The following is an 18,124-nucleotide window of genomic DNA, read 5'->3' on the forward strand; positions in this document are numbered from 1 at the left end:
AAGGGGGAATGGCTTTAAACTAAAGGGGGGTAGATTTAGACTAGATCTAAGGAAGAAATGTTTTACACTGAGGGTGGTGAAGCACTGGCACAGGTTGCCCAGAGAGGTGGTGGATGCCCCATCCCTGGAAACATTCAAGGTCAGGTTGGACGGGACTCTGAGCAACCTGATCTAGTTGAAGATGTCCCTGCGCATTGCAGGGGGGTTGGACTAGATGACCTTTAAAGGTCCCTTCCAACCCAAACTATTCTACGATTCTAACTAGATTTTGGCAGCTATTCTAGGCCCTGGGGAACCTTTCCATAGAAGTTAACTCCATCAGTGGCAAAGACCCTGTGCAGAAATCCCACACCATCTGTTTTCTGGGTCCTGGACTGGGAAGGATGGCAAAGCCAACCTCTTCATTTCAAGTCCTCTTTGCTTTCTCCTTCCAACTGCTCCAGCTCCTCTCAGTGTGGGCACAGATCTCCCACCAACATCGGGATCTTTGCCTTCCAGTCCTGTGCTGCACAGAACCTGCCTAGACCATGGAAACTCATTTCACAGCTGGGTATAAAGAATTAGCCACCATGGAGATATTTCTGTGCTACACGCTTCCCTCTTGCTATTCCTGACAGCATGCTCTGCCTAGCAAGATCTTTCTCAGCTGTGCCCCAGGGCGCACCACAGCTCCCATGCTTGCAGCACTGCCTACAGCGAGGAGGCAGACAGTCCCCTTCAGCACATTATTCTGGGATGGGAAAAGCCTTCCCACATCTCTCCAAAACACTGTAGATCAGGGAACTGTTTTCCTTATGTACTGGGCTTGCATGACAAGTCACTCAAGTATTGTGCAAGACCTTTAAACTTGGTTCTGAAATAATTTTGCTGTTCATTTCACCTGCACCTATGTGGTATGGCCATATAGCAGAAGTCCCTCATTTAAATGGTGACACAGTGGGCAGGGTCTTTAGCACAGGTTGCCCTCCCAGGAGACATTTAACAAATTTTTATGGTCAGGAAAACATGCTTGTGACTGGAGGGCCTTCCTTCCAAGCATGGCCCAGAGAATTTCACCCTGGGTCAACATCCATTTTTGAGAGGGGAGGATGTATCTTACCTGTGTTTCTTTTCACTTCCTGAAGTCAAATGGCTGTTAACAAACCCAAAGGAGGTTCCATTAAACATGAATGACACCCCCACAGCTCCTTTATTACCTGGAAAAGATAAGCCAAAAACGTCAAGAAATCGATCCACCTCCAGGCTGAGTCTAGCAAAGATAATAAAGCACCTAGCACATCTTAAGTGAAGTGGAGGATGGAGAAGAGAAATAAGTTGACTTAATCAGCACAGAAAGAATTAATACATACAGCACGTGGTAACAAATTTGCTAAGGGTGCTAAAAAAAATTAGTTGAAGGGAAAGAAGTGCAATTTCCTCGTGAAACCCAGAAAGAGCAATCCAATAGCCAGTCAAAGGTGTTTGCTGGGAATATAAATATATATATATACGCGCTAAATATAGACACAAATAGATTTCCTCCCTTACAGGGTAAGATATAATCAGTGCTAGCGGGATATAACTTTAGTAACACTAGTATCACATAAATGTAGTCAAAGGAGTCTTGTGGAGAAAGAACTGTTCCATTTCAAGGGCAGTATTGGCACAGACTGAACAGATCTCAGTCCTTTGGACAAGACCGGGTCTGTTCCTCACCCAGTGTGTTTGCGATGCCTGTCTTCACGTTGTCTGTGCAGATGTGGCTGATCCGGTTCTCATGTTCTGGCTTGGCCAGTACAACAATCCTGATGTTCCAGAGGGTATGAATTGCTATCTGCAGGGATGAGAAGGTTAGAGGTTATATTTCTGCATGTACCTGCGAACTGCGCTGTAGCTGCAGCCTTCCTGACTCCTTCTGTAGTACTTCTACACAAATTTTCTTCCTGTGCTCAGGATCTGCTTTCAGTCATTTTAATCAAAGGTGGGAGGAAGGACCTAGCTATTTTCTAGTGCTATTTTCTAGTTAATCATTGGATTGCCTTACTTGCACAAAATATAGTTTCCCAATCACCATGAGAGTCTTAAGTCCTGCTCTCCTGCGGCCTTCCAGATATGCTTAGATTTGTTTCTTGACATCACTGAAACTCAGGAATGTCCAAACCTGGTCTTAATAAGGTTCAGTTTCTTTTATGATTGTGCCTGTGTGCTCTTACATCCTATTTTGAAAGTGCAATAGCCTAGGGAGGGATCTAGGCTACAGCTGGCTGAGAAAGTTTTACAGTCTCCTCCTTTATGAAGGTCAAAATATCACCACCACTTGACTCAGATGCTCAGCATCTGCCCTTTGCTCCCAGGCTGGCAGGCAGAGGAGCTTCATGGCAGGGTCCCTGCTTTGGCAGTGGGAGTCACTGTCCATAGCAATATGCCCACCTAGCCAGCTCCAGGGGAAGATCTCATGGAGTCCACAGACAGATTCAGTTCAGTCTCCCTCATCCAAATGCAATGACAATAAAGGGAGGGAGGGGGAGGAAGTGTAGGCAAAATGCCACTTATTCCTCTGTCTCCTTTATTTGCACAACATGTACTCTCCTCATATGCCTGAGTTATGTGCAATAGCTGGAATAACCCCTCACCACTTTGAAGCTGATACTGGTGATTTCTTGCAGGGATTGCCTCAGGGTCTCCAGCCATTCCTTCTCTCCTTGGGGATCCTCCTGGGTGCCAATCACATATATGTCATGAGGAATGTAGTCAGCAGTGTCATCACGGGTCTTCCCCTGTCCCTTTGAGAGAAACCAGGAGGTGATCTTCTTTGGGGGTGGTGCAGCACCTTTTATTAACAAACCAAACACCAAAGGCAGGGTGTGTATGAACAGAAATAACAGGCTTCACATTCACTCTGTCCCATATCAGTTTCATATCAGCCAGGGCACACTACTCTAAGATGACAAAGATGACCCCACCTGACTCACTGATGAAGGAGTGACTCTGCTTTGACCATCCTCCTCTGTTTCATTAGCTTACCAAGGTCAAGGCTAGCCAAGTGTAAAGGTAGGGAGCTGTATTCCTGGCCTGACACTGCCTTTACCTTACCCCTTAAGTATGACTGAGCACAGACAGCTCACCTTACAGCAGTTGAACCAGGCTTTTCTCCCAAAATGGAAAAAACAACCCTTGTCAGGTTCAGAAGCAGCTGACATGCAGTTATTGGAATTGCTCCTGCCCCTTCTGCAAGGTGGAAGCGTACACTGCTACACCAGCTTTGTGCCAGCCACAATTCCCTATCACTGGAGGAATCCTTCAGTACCCATCAGGGCCAACTTTATGGTCCTTTGACTGGAACCATGAAAAGTGTCAAACAGCATGCAAGAATAAGCCTAGAGATCAGCTCTTCCCCTGTCCCACTGGAAGACAACCCTGGTGTACAGATCTGCTAAAGAACACACACAGTGTCTGGAGCTCATCATGGCAGGTGAGCACACATTTTGGCAAGTGTCTGAAGGAACACCCATGTCTGAAGGGAGCCCATACCCATATTCCAGGTCCCAATGAAGATGGTGATCATATCAGGCTCTGGTTGCTCCGAGTGTTTATTCTTCATCTGCTGCAGAAGTTGGCAGAACCCTTCTCTCTTCTAGACAGGGAGGAGCAGAGACAATTAATGAGATGCTTAACTCCTCCAACACAACCTCTTGAAAAACTAGCTGAACCAGGAAATTCCCAGCATATTTGAAGGGCAGATTAGCTCTCCACTATCCTGAAACCTTCAAAGAGGCTGTCTTTCCTGTGGTACTTTCTTAGGCACTTAGCTTGTGCATTACTTTAACAAGTGCTGAGCTGGTCAGAAGAAAGCCTAGACTTTCGTCTTGTTTGTCTGTATGAACCTTTTTGCAGCTACCATGGCACGACTCCTTGCCTCATCTCCTCACTGCTTGCTGACACTCTGTTCTCCTGCCTCAGTGACAGCACCTTGCCCTCTCCAGTTTCTCCCTTTACACAGTACATTTGTTCATTTTCTGGATGTTTCCAGAACAAAGGAGGAATTTCATTTTTGCAAAGCCAACCACCGTCCTTCAACAGTTCCTCTTTCTGCCAAGGAATGCCCCTTGTGCCACTCCCACCCAGGTACCTGCTCCAGGCTGGCAGGAAGGAAACACTGTGTATGTACCTTGGAATCAGAAAAAACATATTCCTTCCGCTGAGTTTTTTCTTTTTCTGTTTCCAGCACAATCACCAGTTTGTTAGGGACCTTCTGGGACTTGATAAGCTGCAAGACTAAACAGAGACTGGGTGTCATGAGCTGCAGTCACTGAAACTAGAATCCCACTAAAACTAACAGGACCCTGCTCGCAGGCTCAGGACTTACATGGTCTTTTATGTCTGAGGCTCACTTTGCCCCGCATAACTACATTTTAATGTTGCTTAATCCTGTTCCCTATAGGAATAGATTTGGACTCTGAAGTGAAGAGGACCCCCAAAACTCATTCTGCCTGGAGCTCTTGTCCATAGCAAGCCCTGCAGTCTGAAGTGAAGCCTTGGCTTCCTGCAGGCAATCTCTCTGTAACCTGAGCCAGCCTACATATATTCCTTCCCCATCTGTGAAAGAGGAGGTAAAACCTCATTTGGTGGTAAAGGTGATTCCTCCCCATCTAAAATAGCAGCTAAGTAATTATGAACACCAGCTGGAGAAAGCCACACATGAAAGCTAATCTTTTCAATCACTGCCAGCAACAGGTTGATTTTCTAGCAGGAGAGAGCCCAAGGGCATCGTTTACTCTCTGATAAATCCTACCCTGTTTGGCTCAATCTCAGTGAGCTGCCTGTCCAGAAACACAACAGAAAAAAAAGGGAAGTTGTTTGAATTGGGCTTTCACAGACCAAACTGGCATTGCTCATCAGTAGAGATATTGATTCACGTACAAAAAAAAAAAAAAAAAAAAAAAAAATATCAAGGGGAAATTCACTGAAAAATGTTGCTGAAACTGAGTATCTGGCTTTCTACCATCAAAAATCATCACAGAAGTCAATATGTTCCTGCAGACTGTTTTTTTTCCAGTGATACTGCTTTTCAGTAGAAAACGTGTTTATTGCAACCAGCTCTATGGGGAATCTTCTGTCAAAACCTGCTCCCTTGCAGTCCTGCTACCACTGTCTTCATTTAGACCAGGAGGCCAGGTCTAAAACAATTTGTGAAAATTGGTTACCCCAGTAATGACTCCCTGCTCTTTGCAGGCCACTTTGGGGATAGGCAGTCTAGACTGACTGGAGCCTTGCACAACACCCAGGACCTAGCAGAAATATCTGCACTCTGGGCCAAACCTTGCCCTCAGTGGGGCCAAAGGGAACCCCTCCCCACCATCCAAGGGACCAAGAGTCTAGTCCAGCATTTGTGACCTTAAGCATCTTACTTTTCTTGTGGGTATAAAACTTGTCTTCTGGACCATCCTTAGCTCTCTTGATAATCAGTTTTCCCATTTCCACATCAACTTTGAGATGTATTTTTGAGAAAATTCCTAGGGAGTCAGCTTTCACCTATTGGAAGACAGAGAGATTTTTCACAAGCTATCTTCTACACTTCAGTCACGTGTATTACAAATGCAACACTTGCCTAAATTCATGCACACATATCGTCGTTATGCCAATCCCACTAGACATCTCTTAAGCATTTGGATGGTGCTAAACAACATCCAGGAATAGCTGTTATCTCTGTGGCGGCATACCAACGCTCCGAGGAGCTGAGATACTGACATAAATCTGCATTACTGTCCTTCCACATTGTGATCAGTGTTGTTAAAGAAGTACATTTACCTCAAAAGTGACAGGGGGGATAAGGGAGCGTCGGTGTGTTGAATCAGGACCTTCAATCAACAGTGTTTTCACCTGTAAAAGAATTTATGTGTACCAAATTGCATTTGGTATTCTGCACTACATTGAGAGTAACTAAGTCGGAGAAAAGAAATCTTACTGTAGCAGAGCATTGCACTGATGATGAACAAGAAACATAACTAGAGGCAAAAGATGACACGAAGATAATATAAAATAGCTTTAGAACTCTACCTTTTCTTCAATGGAAGACAGCAAAGAAATCAGCTGATTGAGTTTCAATACAATATTGACTGGACTAGCTTCACCGAGCATCTGATAACCGCAACATAGAAACAAAAAGAGAGAGAGAGAGATGCATAATTACCAAACCCACAGGGCATGGCCTGGAAGCGCAGCAGTCTCGCCCCAGGAACACCTCGCACACAGAGCAAGGGGCAGCACTTGTGCCTCTGCCGCTCTAATCCATGACAGGCAGCACAAGAGCACAGAGGTGGCTGAACATGCAGAAGTATGGGAGGGTGGAAGGAAAAATTTGCAAACCTTGTCCTTAGGTTAGAGGCAGTTGGGCATGCAAGGGAGTCAGCTTGCTGCTGGGGGACAGGTTTGTATGACCAGGTCCAGGGCTCAACATACAGAAGTCCTGGACTTTTGGTTTTCTGGGCTACTGGCAGGAAGAGGAAGGTCATGGGACTTAAGTGGGCTGGGGGAAGGAAGGATTTGGCAGTGAAACATCCTGGAGTGAAGTTTATGGAAAGAGAAGTGCAGTCCTAGCCTACAGGCTGAGGGAGGATGGGGAGGTGGAAGTCCTCAGGCAGTTCGCTGCACTTTCCTCTGAGGCAGGAAGGGAGAGCAGGCAGAGTGGACTATGGGATAAATGAAACTGTGGGGATATAACTCACTGTGTGCCCTCTGCACTGCAGCCAGAAAGAGGCTAGAGAGAACAGAAGTGGTAACTGATCACCTGAATCCCACCGGTCATTGCTGTGCAACCAGAACCCTTCCCTCCCCCTGTGCTGACAGCCACCCGCACTCCTCTCTCTTCTCCTTTTCCCACCTTCCAGCCGACTTACTTGTGAGCGCTGATGGATACCAGGGTGCAGCTGCTGCTCAAACACCTTCTGGATGGATTCCAGAGATGGGAGAGTCCTAGAGGCTTCACTGGGAACAGAGACATGGAAGAGGTCTAAGGCTGCAGTCGGGTCCCTGGGTAGGTTAGCACTTGGTCTCTTTGGACAAAGCCATGCAGCAGAGACTACAGGCACACATTCACACTAGGCCTGCGCTCGCCATGTGTCATGCTCTTGTCCTCTGCTGCTTACTGCCCTCTGCGTTGGTGGGATGGGTGAGGAGAGCATTTCTCAGCTGCCTTAGTGACACTGCCAATGAAGGCAACTTAGAGTTAGGCAGCTGACTTTGCCTTGCAATGGCCGAGGCATGGGCATACTGGCTGTTCCTTGGGTTTTGCTTTGGAGGTGGTAACTTCTTAAATCTTCCTAGAAAGATGTCCCAGTCTGGGCCAAACCAGAGAACACTGTGTAAAACCAGCGTCCACCCAACTATGCCAACTCATAGATCAAAGCACACTCAAAAATCTCAAAGCCCTGTGAAGTTTGGTGCCTGTGAATGCCCCAGCAGCAGGAGCAGCTCGGTTTTGCACAGTCCGTGCACAGCTGCTGAGGCTGACACAGGATGCTGGGGACACTGGGCAAAAAGGAAACTAATTTTCAAATTTTTCAGCTCACATGACAAGAGGGGCCAGGCGCGGCAAGGGGGTGAAAGAGCCAGCCTTTAATCTCTTGAACGGGAACCATTCGTGGGTTACAATGAGATTCCTTCAGCATTTCCCAATTATATTCCACAGGATGCTCATTTGTCAAAACGCTGTTGTATGAATTTGGCACAGAAGCCGTGCTCCGATAATGACAAGACTTATCATGGAAAGAGCAGCCAGGGAGTGCAGGTCAAAAGGAAGGTGATGGTGGGGAGCAGTGCTAGGATGCTTGTATTGTGCCTAGTCAACAGTGGATATTAATGATTTCCCTCACTTTCCTAAGTCTGAATGGACCGGATTTTACTCCCTGTTTGTTGGGGAAAGTGCTCCAAAGCAAAAGTATGCCTGTCTGAAGCTTAGATATTTGTCTAGGTGCTGAACCATGGATGATTAATTGTCTAAATTAAGCACTCATGTTTGAAATTTCAGTCTGGAAGACTTGCCATGGGGCATACAGAAGTACAAGAAGTACAAGAAGTACAGCTTTGGATCACCTAGGGCCAGTGTCACTGCAAATGGCTCTGGCCCCAAACCCAAAGCTCCCATTGATTTCTGCAGCCATGGAGTCAGGCCCCAGGAGGCTGCAGGCAGTTACAGGAGCATTGTAGTATGAAGTTCAGTTTGAAAAGAATGAAAGGATATTTACTGTGACCAAGAGTGCAGGACATGTAGGCCATCTCTCGAAAACACAGAGCAACAGCTGATTGAAGCAGTTCAGAAATGATTTCTCATGGGAAAACTGCCCTCTGTTTACTGTACAGTACAATATGTAGCATGCATGTCAGGATGGGGGAAGAGCATCTGAAAGTGTTCAAACTCAACAAAACCACAAAGTGGTTTTAATTGCACTTATAACTCCTTTTGTTTTCTTCTCTTGATAGTATAAAGGAAATACATGTAGTGATCTTCATTGAAGTGTCAGAAACCTGTGTATCCACATATGAATGCACAAGTGCTGGTATCACAAGTGCTTGAGAAGCTGCCTTAAAAAGCTCCACATGGAAATTATCCAGTGAGGGAGAATGAAGAAGAGCATGCAGAGCAGTGATCGATGACCAAATGACGGCTTCAGACAGGAGCAGGCTGAACAGGCCACTGTTAAGTGTTTTTCACTTAAAGCTGGTAGGGAACTCTGAACAAAGTCCACTTGTATGGGTAGTCCCCACTCTTTGCTGCACCGGCACCAAGCTCTCCATGAGTCAGCTTTCCGGCCCCTAGAGGATTCCCCTGACTAAGGAAACCCTTGTATGCAATTTATTTTAGCACTGAATGCTTCACAAAAGTACCCATCAGCCTTCCAAGTCTCTGTTTTGTTTCATTTTAAGTATATGAGCTGCCAGGGTGAACAGCCCTTCCCAAGAGCGGTGGCCTGTTGTCCCCTGGGCTGTGATAAGAAGATGTGCCATTGCTGTCCTGACCCCCTTGGCCACAGCTATACCCTTAGAAGGTAGTAGCAGCTTCCAACAGAGTTAAAACCAGCTTCCAATGTCTCTAATGCACACTGGGGCCTGGTCCTTGCTGAATTAATCAGGGATCAGTGGTGAGGAGGGTTGAAGGGAAGAGATCACAAACTCTGCACTCGCAGTCTGCTGTGGCCCAGCTGTGCTTGAGCTCCTTGGTCAGAAATGGGTCCTGCACCTGTCCATGGATAATACATGAACTGCAAAAGGCACAGACTGTTCACAAACAGTTGGCCCAACTCCCAACCCCATGGTTCACTATAAGCTCTTTTCTTTTCCTAATCACTGAGCAGCTCCAGTATGCATCCCCTCTACCTTGCTAACATTGGCAGTCAGTGCTTACCCACAGCCCAGTATCAAAACACAGAAGTGAGTCAGCCAAAGGGCATCGGGATGCTCATTTTTCACAGTGACGGCAGTGTGTCTGAGAGTGTCCCTGAAAGATGGCACAGCTGGGCTCTGGGAGGTTGGAAGAAGCCAGAATACAGCATCGCAAAAAACCTCAGATTCACAGCAAATCAGTGTGGCTCACTAACAGCCGGGGTCAGCTCAGCCACAGCGAGTGTCTGCCTGCACATTTGTAACCCTCGGCAGTGCCAGGAAATTCAAAGGAGCTTCAACTCCAGTGAAAGAGCTCAAGCTGTGCCAATTAACATTTCTTCTTGTTGTTTGTTTGTTTTTTTAACCTATTCTCAAATATTGTGAAAATAATGAAATTGAATATTATTAAGAAAAAGAGGACACAGCCACTGAGAAGCAGCCTAGGAATTACCTGTACATTCAGCTGGAATCCCTGCACAGCTGAAGAAAGCTGAGGTAAATAAAAACTAAATTTAGGTAATGCCACTGATTAAATTTGAGTTCAGAAGTCTGATAAAGGAAGTAAGCTAAAACCCCAGACAGCCTTGGAGATTAAGACAGCAGAAAACAATAAGTTACCCAAGCATCTGTTAGCCAGCTGAAGGTAAGCAAATAGTTTGGCCGTATGGTAGAGATTCATGGGACAATCTGAACAGAGGGGGAGAGGTTCCTCAGAGAGATCTGACTGGGACTGAAAACAGCCTGCAGTTCTGGACCTTCATGAAAAAAATTGAGAAGGCAGCTCTGTCTAACTGAGATAATGCAAGTATGGGGAGAAAATGCTGGGGAAGGCGGGGGGGAGAACTGCATGAGGACATAGATTTCCATAACTACATGCAGTCACCAGGACAGAGGGCAGGCAGCTTGCCCTTTGCTGTGTTTGGGGTGGTGCAGTGCCCCTGTGCTCAGTAGGCTTCCACCAGCAGAAGAACTCACCCAGCTCTGTTCTAGGATGACGCTTTGCAAAGTCCAGTCACCAAAAAAACCTACAAAAAATCTGGAAATGTAAGAGGTGTCCTGACACTTGAGAGGATTGTGGACCTGTTGCATCTCCTTTCTTGCCATCCCATGTACATTTATGAGGAGTAGGGTTGTGAAACCCAGATAAGGTGAAGTAGAATAAGAAGTTGGAAACAGAAAAAGCCAGCCATCATCAGAACAGCAGTACTGGAGGTATTTTAGTAACACAAAACTCTCACTTGTGATTTCATTAGATTTTAGTTTCCATTGTTCAGGTTTATTCTTAGCTAGCCACCTGGGTCTCCCCTTCTGTGGGCGTAGAGAAGCAAAACCCTCAAGCAGGGTGCAGAAGGGCAGCTCTTTGCACAACCTGTCCTCAGTCCTGCCAGGGGCTTGTCTGTGGGCGGCTGACTTCTGGCAGAAGGAGCAGAGCTGCATATTCCTCCCCTTTGCCTGGTAAAACGTGCACAGTTCCCACCACATCAGGGGAGTAATCGTGGTCCCAAACAGCTGAGCACCTCACTCACTCCCTGCCTTCCTTCCATGTGTTAAAGCCAAGCAAATCAGCAGTATCCATCCCTCATTTTAGCCCTTTCTTCAGCCTTGGTGAGCTCTAGGAGAACAAGATCAGGCCAGTAGCACTATCAGCCTCACTTCTAAATACACTGGAGAGAAGGGTATTGCAAGCCACAGATACAAGTGTGGAAGTATGTACCCTCTGCCATAGAGTGCTCCAAGATCTCTGCAAAAGTGTGGACTAATCTCCTCATTTGCTTACAAGCAGCAAGGGGGGAAATCACATCCTTCCACCAGAGAAAGAGGGAGCTCTGCAAGGTTTTAGTTCCCTGTCGGAGTTTTCCTGTTTGGGACCTGGAAGGTCTATAAATAGGAAAGGTAAAATTTGTAGTCTAGGCTTGTTTCTCTTTCCAGTTGAGCTGGACTTCACTGACATCAGTGGAATCACTACAGGTTCACAGTGCATTAGTAGGAAGAAAAATCATAGAATCATAGAATAGTTTGGGTTGGAAGGGACCTCTAAAGGTCATCTAGTCCAACCCCCCTGCCATGGGCAGGGACATCTTCAGCTAGATCAGGTTGCTCAGAGCCCCGTCCAACCTGACCTTGAACGTTTCCAGGGATGGGGCATCCACCACCTCTCTGGGCGACCTGTGCCAGTGTTTCACCACCCTCAGTGTAAAAAATTTCTTCCTTATATCTAGTCTAAATCTACCCCCCTTTAGTTTAAAGCCATTCCCCCTTGTCCTGTCGCAACAGGCCCTGCTAAAAAGTTTGCCCCCATCTTTTTTATAAGCCCCCTTTAAGTACTGATAGGCTGATCAGTGTTTAAATCAGTGCTTAAAACATAGCTATACACCAGTATGTGCTTGTTTCCATAAATGATTTGTGCTTGACAATTGTGTGGGTGTCATTTATGCATTACCAAATTATGCAGTTAATCAGTGCATTTTTTGTTTTGTTTCTTTCTAAACAAAGCATAAAAAAATAATACTCCACTGACTGAAACCACCTACAGGGAAACTTCACTGTCAGAGCTATGTCTTTTATATAGATTTCACATCTTTGGACCAGAATCACAGGTCATGAGATCTAAATATAATGTTTTTGAGGGTAAGCCAATTTCCTATGCCAGAAATGCAGGTTCTGGACGCATGCACGTGGAACCTACATTAGACCACAGTGTTACAGCATTATACTCTGATCTCTGAAAACCAGCCTCTAGTTACCTGAAGAGTCCTTTGCAAAGAAGGGTAAGTAGTTTCTTCAGTTGAGGAAGATTGCTTGAGCCAGTCTGCACCATCTCAAAGTCACTGATGATGTGAACTCGCAGGTAATCCTGAATGAGTTTAAGATGCTCGTCGGAGACACTGTGAAAGAAACAGACAGGTCAAAAGCCAGCTGTTCTCTCTGCTCCCAAATATCAGGCAGCTTTATTATTTTTCTGAAACTTCTACTGCCAGCACAGACAGATGGGGGGCAGTTTGTCTTGGATTTCAGTGTAAATATGTAGTTCTCAGAACTGGACCATGGATCCCCCACCACACTGCTGACACCTTCTCCTCTTCCTTCTTCCTCACCCCAAATCCTCTCCTCCATGACTGCTGAGCTACCATGCCAGGGGAAGTCTTGTGATGCCTGGCTTTGCCAAAGCCATGGTGGGATCACTAGCCTTGGCAGGTAAAGCCAGGCTGCTGCGAGGTCGCTAATAGTCAGCAGCTCAGGGGCTCTGGGGAGATGAAGACTCCCTTTCACCTCACCAAACCCCACTTTGAAGGTTTTATTCCAAACAATCCAAAACAGTCTTAGCGGGGCTGAGACCACAGAGCTGTACAGGATGCTCCCCTCCTCCTTGTCTCTGTGGTTCCTGGAGTCCAGCACCACAAGGAAGGACGAGCCAGGCAGACTGTATGTGCTGTCTTGTGCCCCAACAAATGCAGAAAGTCCCAGTGGGCTGCTTAGCAGATGAAATGGTGCAGGCAGCTGAACAAAACTGGGTTTCTCCCAGTCAGCCAGCTGCTACCGGGCCACCACAACAGGACCTGTGCTGCCACGCATGACCACTGTTTGCTCACAGCCTCCCACTGCCCTGCCAACAGGCATGCCTTTTGATTTTATTTTTATTTTATTTTTAAACTTTGCAGATCTGGTCGTTAAATGTCATGCAGCTTCCTCTAAGGCTTCAGTGCATGTCCAGATTTGACACAGCTAGCACGTGGGACAATGTGAGTCACACCTGTAGCTGGAGTAAATCACCAAGTATGAGTACCTGGAAATCCACACAAGTTTATTCTTTTTGAGGACTGGCTGGTGCTTTCTGATACAATCTGTAGGTTAGGCACACGGCTAATACACCAAGTTCTCTCAGATATTACCATTCTTTATATTAGAAAACTATACCTCAGTGGAGAAAGTCTATTGGTGATTTTAATACTTCAGAAAAATATTTTTTTCTAGATGACAGCTGGACTCTAAAAAGTAGCCAACGCACTGTAGATCTGATTCTGTTCTTCATTTGGTAGTATAAATGAGGGGTAGCTTTGCTGAATCAAATAGGTCCTCAGCTGTCCCAAACAGAGAGGTCCAGAAAGTGCAGAGCTGGGCTGAAGGCTGATTCTGCAGCCCTGTGACTTGCCATCCTCACCTGCTTGTGTCCTGGTACTGCAGTCGCTGGAGTAGTGTCTCAGAAAGGGACAGTTTATTAACATCTGCCACCCTGGAGTTTTCAGGGAGAGAAGATACCTCCTTTGTCTCGCTGCTCGGCACCTTTGTCTCGCTGCTCGGCAATGCCATGAGGATGTTGCGTGGGGGCAGGATAGGAGGCGTGGGTACCAGGTCTGGCAAGGAGGAAGGGAAAGGCACAGTCATCCCAGCATGGCAATTTGACCTCCTCCCCCTCACCCACAGGCAGGGCAGACTCTGCACCACAGTGGCAGTCACTACGGAAACCGTCCCTTCTGAAGGGTCTCTGATTTCAGAGCTGGAAGGCTCAAGGCTTGATACTGGCCCAGCCCTGTTCTCAGGGATGTCAGTGGCGTGAGACCAGCGGGCTGAGCTGCCAGGCTTGGACCTCACGTGCAGGCAGCGTATGCCTCTGCCTGGCAGTGTAATCTCATCTGAGTCAGTTTGACTGTCCCATCTGCACAGCAGCTATGAAGGTTAATTAGTTACTTTGAATATAACACTTAGAGAACATAGCTGTACCTCATCCCTGTTATTAGCATTATCATGGAGATCTGCTACTGGGGAAGAATGGATGGAGGGGCATGATGGAACGAGCACCAGAAGCTGCTAGTGGAAAGAAGTGAACAGCTAAAGCAAGCAAACACAGATGGAGAAAATAGACCCCATAATCCAATACAGAAGGCTGAGTATCCTGCCTTGTCTTGTGGGCATCAAGTTGGAAGCACAAAGGGTTTTCCCGTTCTGTCATCCTGTTGCTCAGCATACCCCTCTCTCCTGGGAAAAGAGTGGGTTCATCTCCATTTACCCCAACCACAGTTGCCTTTCTTTTCATACCAATTGCTCTGACACTCCGTTACACCTGTCATACATAGCTGGTTGAGTTGTGAGGTTTTGTCTGGTTATGGTGGAATTTTCATTACAAAAAGATACCCAAAACTGATCCATTGCTCCTGGGCAGAAGCTGTGACCCACAGAGCCACCGCAGCACTGAGCAATGGCACAGTTGGGTGGTGCATCTGCAGGGTATCTGGCTGCTCATCTTCCACCTCTGCAATTCTACGTGTAAGATGGCCAGACATCTATAGGCCCTACATGGCTCCAGCACAATGGCACCAAAGTGCCTTAACAAAATTAAATTCTGTACGTGAACAGCCCACCCCCAGTGCTAATATCTCTTCATCTAAAGGCTCTTAGTCTTGGCTAGAACTTCATTCCCTGCTGCTTGCCTCTCTGTGTATTATTTTTGCTGTAGTTCCCTCCCCCGCCCTGAGAGCTGGAGACTCAGTGCAGCTGGCCAAAAAACAGGAACATCTTTCCTGAGCAGCTTTACAAAATTTTCTTCTGTTTCTTCATGAGAATTGCACACCAAAATCTTCCAGCTCCTATTAGAGATCCATTGGATTGCATAAATGTACACAGGCACATCAATCTACTTTAGTGCACATGCCTGTCTGTCTGTCACAGGACTATGTCCTTCAGACAAGTTTTATTGTAATGCTCGTAATTTCCAGACAGACGTCAGAAAGGACAGGAAGGATGGCTCTGTGGGCATGACCTTCCCCTGGGATTCAGGAGAACAATGACAGATCCAAGGAAAAATCCAAGGAATGATCCAAGACCAGTGAGTGTCAGGAACCCACAGTGACATTTCATATAAAATAGCTGGGATGATGCCAGTCACACCTCTTCATCATACATCTGCCTCTATGCATAGACTTAGACTGTCTGCCACTGCGGGATCTGTGCCCTCTGGTTATGACTGTTAGAAACGTCCTCTAGATCACAGCAGATGAGGGGGCCTGAGTTTCAGATGACCCAAGACCCACAGCAGCTGCAGGTGCGTGGCACTGCAGAGAGCTGTGCTCCAAGTCTCTAGGGGAGCATCTCTGCTGCTGAGACAGTGGCCCTACAGATGCAGCGCAGGGAGAGGGGTGCAGAGACATGGCTAGACATAAACAGTTTGAGCCCAGATGAAGGACAACAGATTAGTCAGCCCTGCACCTGATACAATATAATTCTGCAGAGTGTTTCAATATATTCCCTCAGGTGAGCTAAACTGATGCTCCAGATGCAGTACCACCCCAGAGCCATGAGGACTCACTGCCTCAAGGTCTTGCCAGCTCAGGTCTCTCTATGCCCTGCTCCATTTTATTGCATGACATGCTCTAATCCCCCTGCCTGCCCTGCATATCTCCAGTCCAGAGTAAGTGTCAAGGGTCTGCATCACCAAGTCACATCATGGGTTTCTTACCAGCATCCTCCTCTGGTTCATCTGCAGCCTCCTCCTCTTCCCGCGGCACTGGATATTTGAGATGCCATACCAGACCCATGTTCTCCTTCTTGTAAAATTCTATCAGTTCCTCCAAGTTCTCAAAATACTTCACGGGAACACCCTCTGATGCCTGAAACAAAGCACAGAGGCTGTCACGGTCTGGGATTTCCTACCACAGAAACACTGCTCCTCACAGAAGGAAAACACAGTCAGAGAGAGAGAAAAACCCACTACTGCTGTCCAGAGAAAGCCAGCCCAGCTCTCACTGCCCATCTGACCACAGGCTCTGTGCAGAACAACTCCTGCAGTACAAACAGAAACAGATACGCACACACGTTCCAGCCAGTGTCAGCAAAAATGGCAACCTCAAAGATTCACTGAAGCCAAATGGAAGAGTGCTCTCATTTGATTCAGTGTGCTTGGCTTCAAAGGAAAGGAAGACTTTAAAAACAAAGAATTCTCCCGGATTAATTTTTGCATTCCCTCTTTTACTGAGCACAAAACCCCTGGACTGTTATATTTTCTGGTATCCAGGAAGAATTTTTCTGTGAAATTGCAAGATAAACATGTCTAAACCTAGACGTTAGCATCGCTTCCAGGATTCAAAGGCTCAGAACTAGGTTCAAATGAAACAAGCTAGCAAGGTACTGTCACGTGAAAAAATGCTCAAATGAAGATTTAGAAAGCTGAGGCTCAGAACACAGCTAGGACTGTGAATGCATCAGGCATGACACCGAGCTTGCCAGCTGAATTTTAACTGTGACTAAACCTGTTTCTAGCAGAGCCCTGGCCACTAATCTTAGGAAATGGATACTTGCAGAGGGCAAACACAGCGATAAGGTTTTAGAGGTCTTCAGAGGCAAAGCTTCAGAGCAATTATATCTACACATCAGCGTGAACGGTAAATCTGCTGGATTCACCAGGCAGGAACAGCTGCCACCCCTGCAGTTCTGCCCCATTGCTTCAACCAAGGGCCCTACCAAGGACAGAGAAATGATTTGTCATGGCTCAGCACAGACCTCCTGACCAAAAGAGCGAGCTCTGCAGTTCCTCCAGAACTGCGCTTAAGTACCATCCGAACCCAAGGCAACAGCAACATGTAACAGAAGCTCTGATCACTCTTCACGAGCAGTGCTTTTCCTGGCAGGGTGCTCTCTTTCTGGACAAGAGGTTTTCCCAGAGAAACCAACCCAAGAAGGTCCTGTCTACACATGCAGCAAAACATCAAGGAGCAGGGGCAGAATGGTGCAGAGTAGATGTTTTCCAGCCCCGCAAGACTGTTGTTCTTGACTTAAAAGAGCAACACTGGGAACTGTTCACATCTGGGGATACAGCAGCAGTAGGCAATCAAAAGGAAGACCTGATCACCCTAATGGCAGGCTTGACTTGTGCTATTTTACATGCATAAAGCTAGATTTTGCACAGGAAACATGGTTAGTTAATAACAAATTAAAACTTTGCCTCCAATTTGAAATAACTTGTTACACAGCCACATTTCAGACATTCTGCCTCTGACTAACAGGCAGGACGTTTTAATTTCTTTTTGGATTGCAATTATTGGCTGTAACAATTAACACACACACGAAGTTTTAATACAAGTTTGAACAAGCTTATTTACCTGCCATTTGTGTTTGCCCAGTTCTTATTATCTGTGAACTTCTTTTGTTTAAAAGGTAAATGTAGCAAACCCAAGAGATTAAACAGGAGAAACGCTAGCATAAACTACAGCGAGCAGAACACAGAAAATTGTCTTCAGTGAGTCCTAGCAGCAACAAGATTTCTTTTTAATTTTCCTGAAGAATAAAATCTCAGGCCAGAAATTAGGACAGTGCTTTCAATACTGAACCACATTTGAAGCCTTCAGTGCCCTCAGGCCTGCCGTCAAAGATATCTTTCATTTTTAAATACAACTGCATGTCTTTAAAGGCACAGCAAGACACATTTTCATAACAAATACGTATGATGTTTCTGAGAGCTCTGCCTGTACAGCCTCCTTTTCTGTCTCCCAGGTGTTCCTGCATTTATCAAGATTTATTATTCGCATACACTGGAAAATGTCGCATTCAGCATGAAGGTGATGCTTGGGCAAACACTGGATTATATTTTTGTGAGGCAAGAGGTGTTGAAACAAATCACTGGTTAACACTTCACAGGAATCATAGAATCATTAAGGTTGGAAAAGACCTCTGAGATCATTGAGTCCAACCATCAACCCAACACCACCATGCCCACTTAAACCATGTCCCTAAGCACCTCATCTACCCGTCTTTTAAATACCTCCAGGGATGGTGACTC

The 18,124-nt window shown here is 46.3% G+C and overlaps 1 protein-coding gene across 1 annotated transcript in view; it reads right to left on the reverse strand.

The window, feature by feature from the left end:
- INPP5D (inositol polyphosphate-5-phosphatase, 145kDa) overlaps positions 1-18,124 on the reverse strand; it is a 61,543-nt gene that overhangs the window by 16,255 nt on the left and 27,164 nt on the right. Inside the window, exons 3-14 of the mRNA XM_009319126.1 lie at positions 15,809-15,959; positions 13,517-13,709; positions 12,102-12,242; positions 6,876-6,963; positions 6,037-6,117; positions 5,788-5,859; positions 5,388-5,511; positions 4,148-4,254; positions 3,511-3,613; positions 2,613-2,809; positions 1,696-1,813; positions 1,100-1,196 (exon numbers count right to left, since the gene is read on the reverse strand). Of these exons, the coding sequence (XP_009317401.1) occupies positions 1,100-1,196; positions 1,696-1,813; positions 2,613-2,809; positions 3,511-3,613; positions 4,148-4,254; positions 5,388-5,511; positions 5,788-5,859; positions 6,037-6,117; positions 6,876-6,963; positions 12,102-12,242; positions 13,517-13,709; positions 15,809-15,959 (1,472 nt within the window). The remainder of the gene's footprint in view (positions 1-1,099; positions 1,197-1,695; positions 1,814-2,612; positions 2,810-3,510; positions 3,614-4,147; positions 4,255-5,387; positions 5,512-5,787; positions 5,860-6,036; positions 6,118-6,875; positions 6,964-12,101; positions 12,243-13,516; positions 13,710-15,808; positions 15,960-18,124) is intronic.

This window comes from Pygoscelis adeliae, unplaced genomic scaffold, assembly GCF_000699105.1.
Source record: "Pygoscelis adeliae isolate BGI_AS28 unplaced genomic scaffold, ASM69910v1 Scaffold30, whole genome shotgun sequence".
Lineage (NCBI taxonomy): Eukaryota > Metazoa > Chordata > Aves > Sphenisciformes > Spheniscidae > Pygoscelis > Pygoscelis adeliae.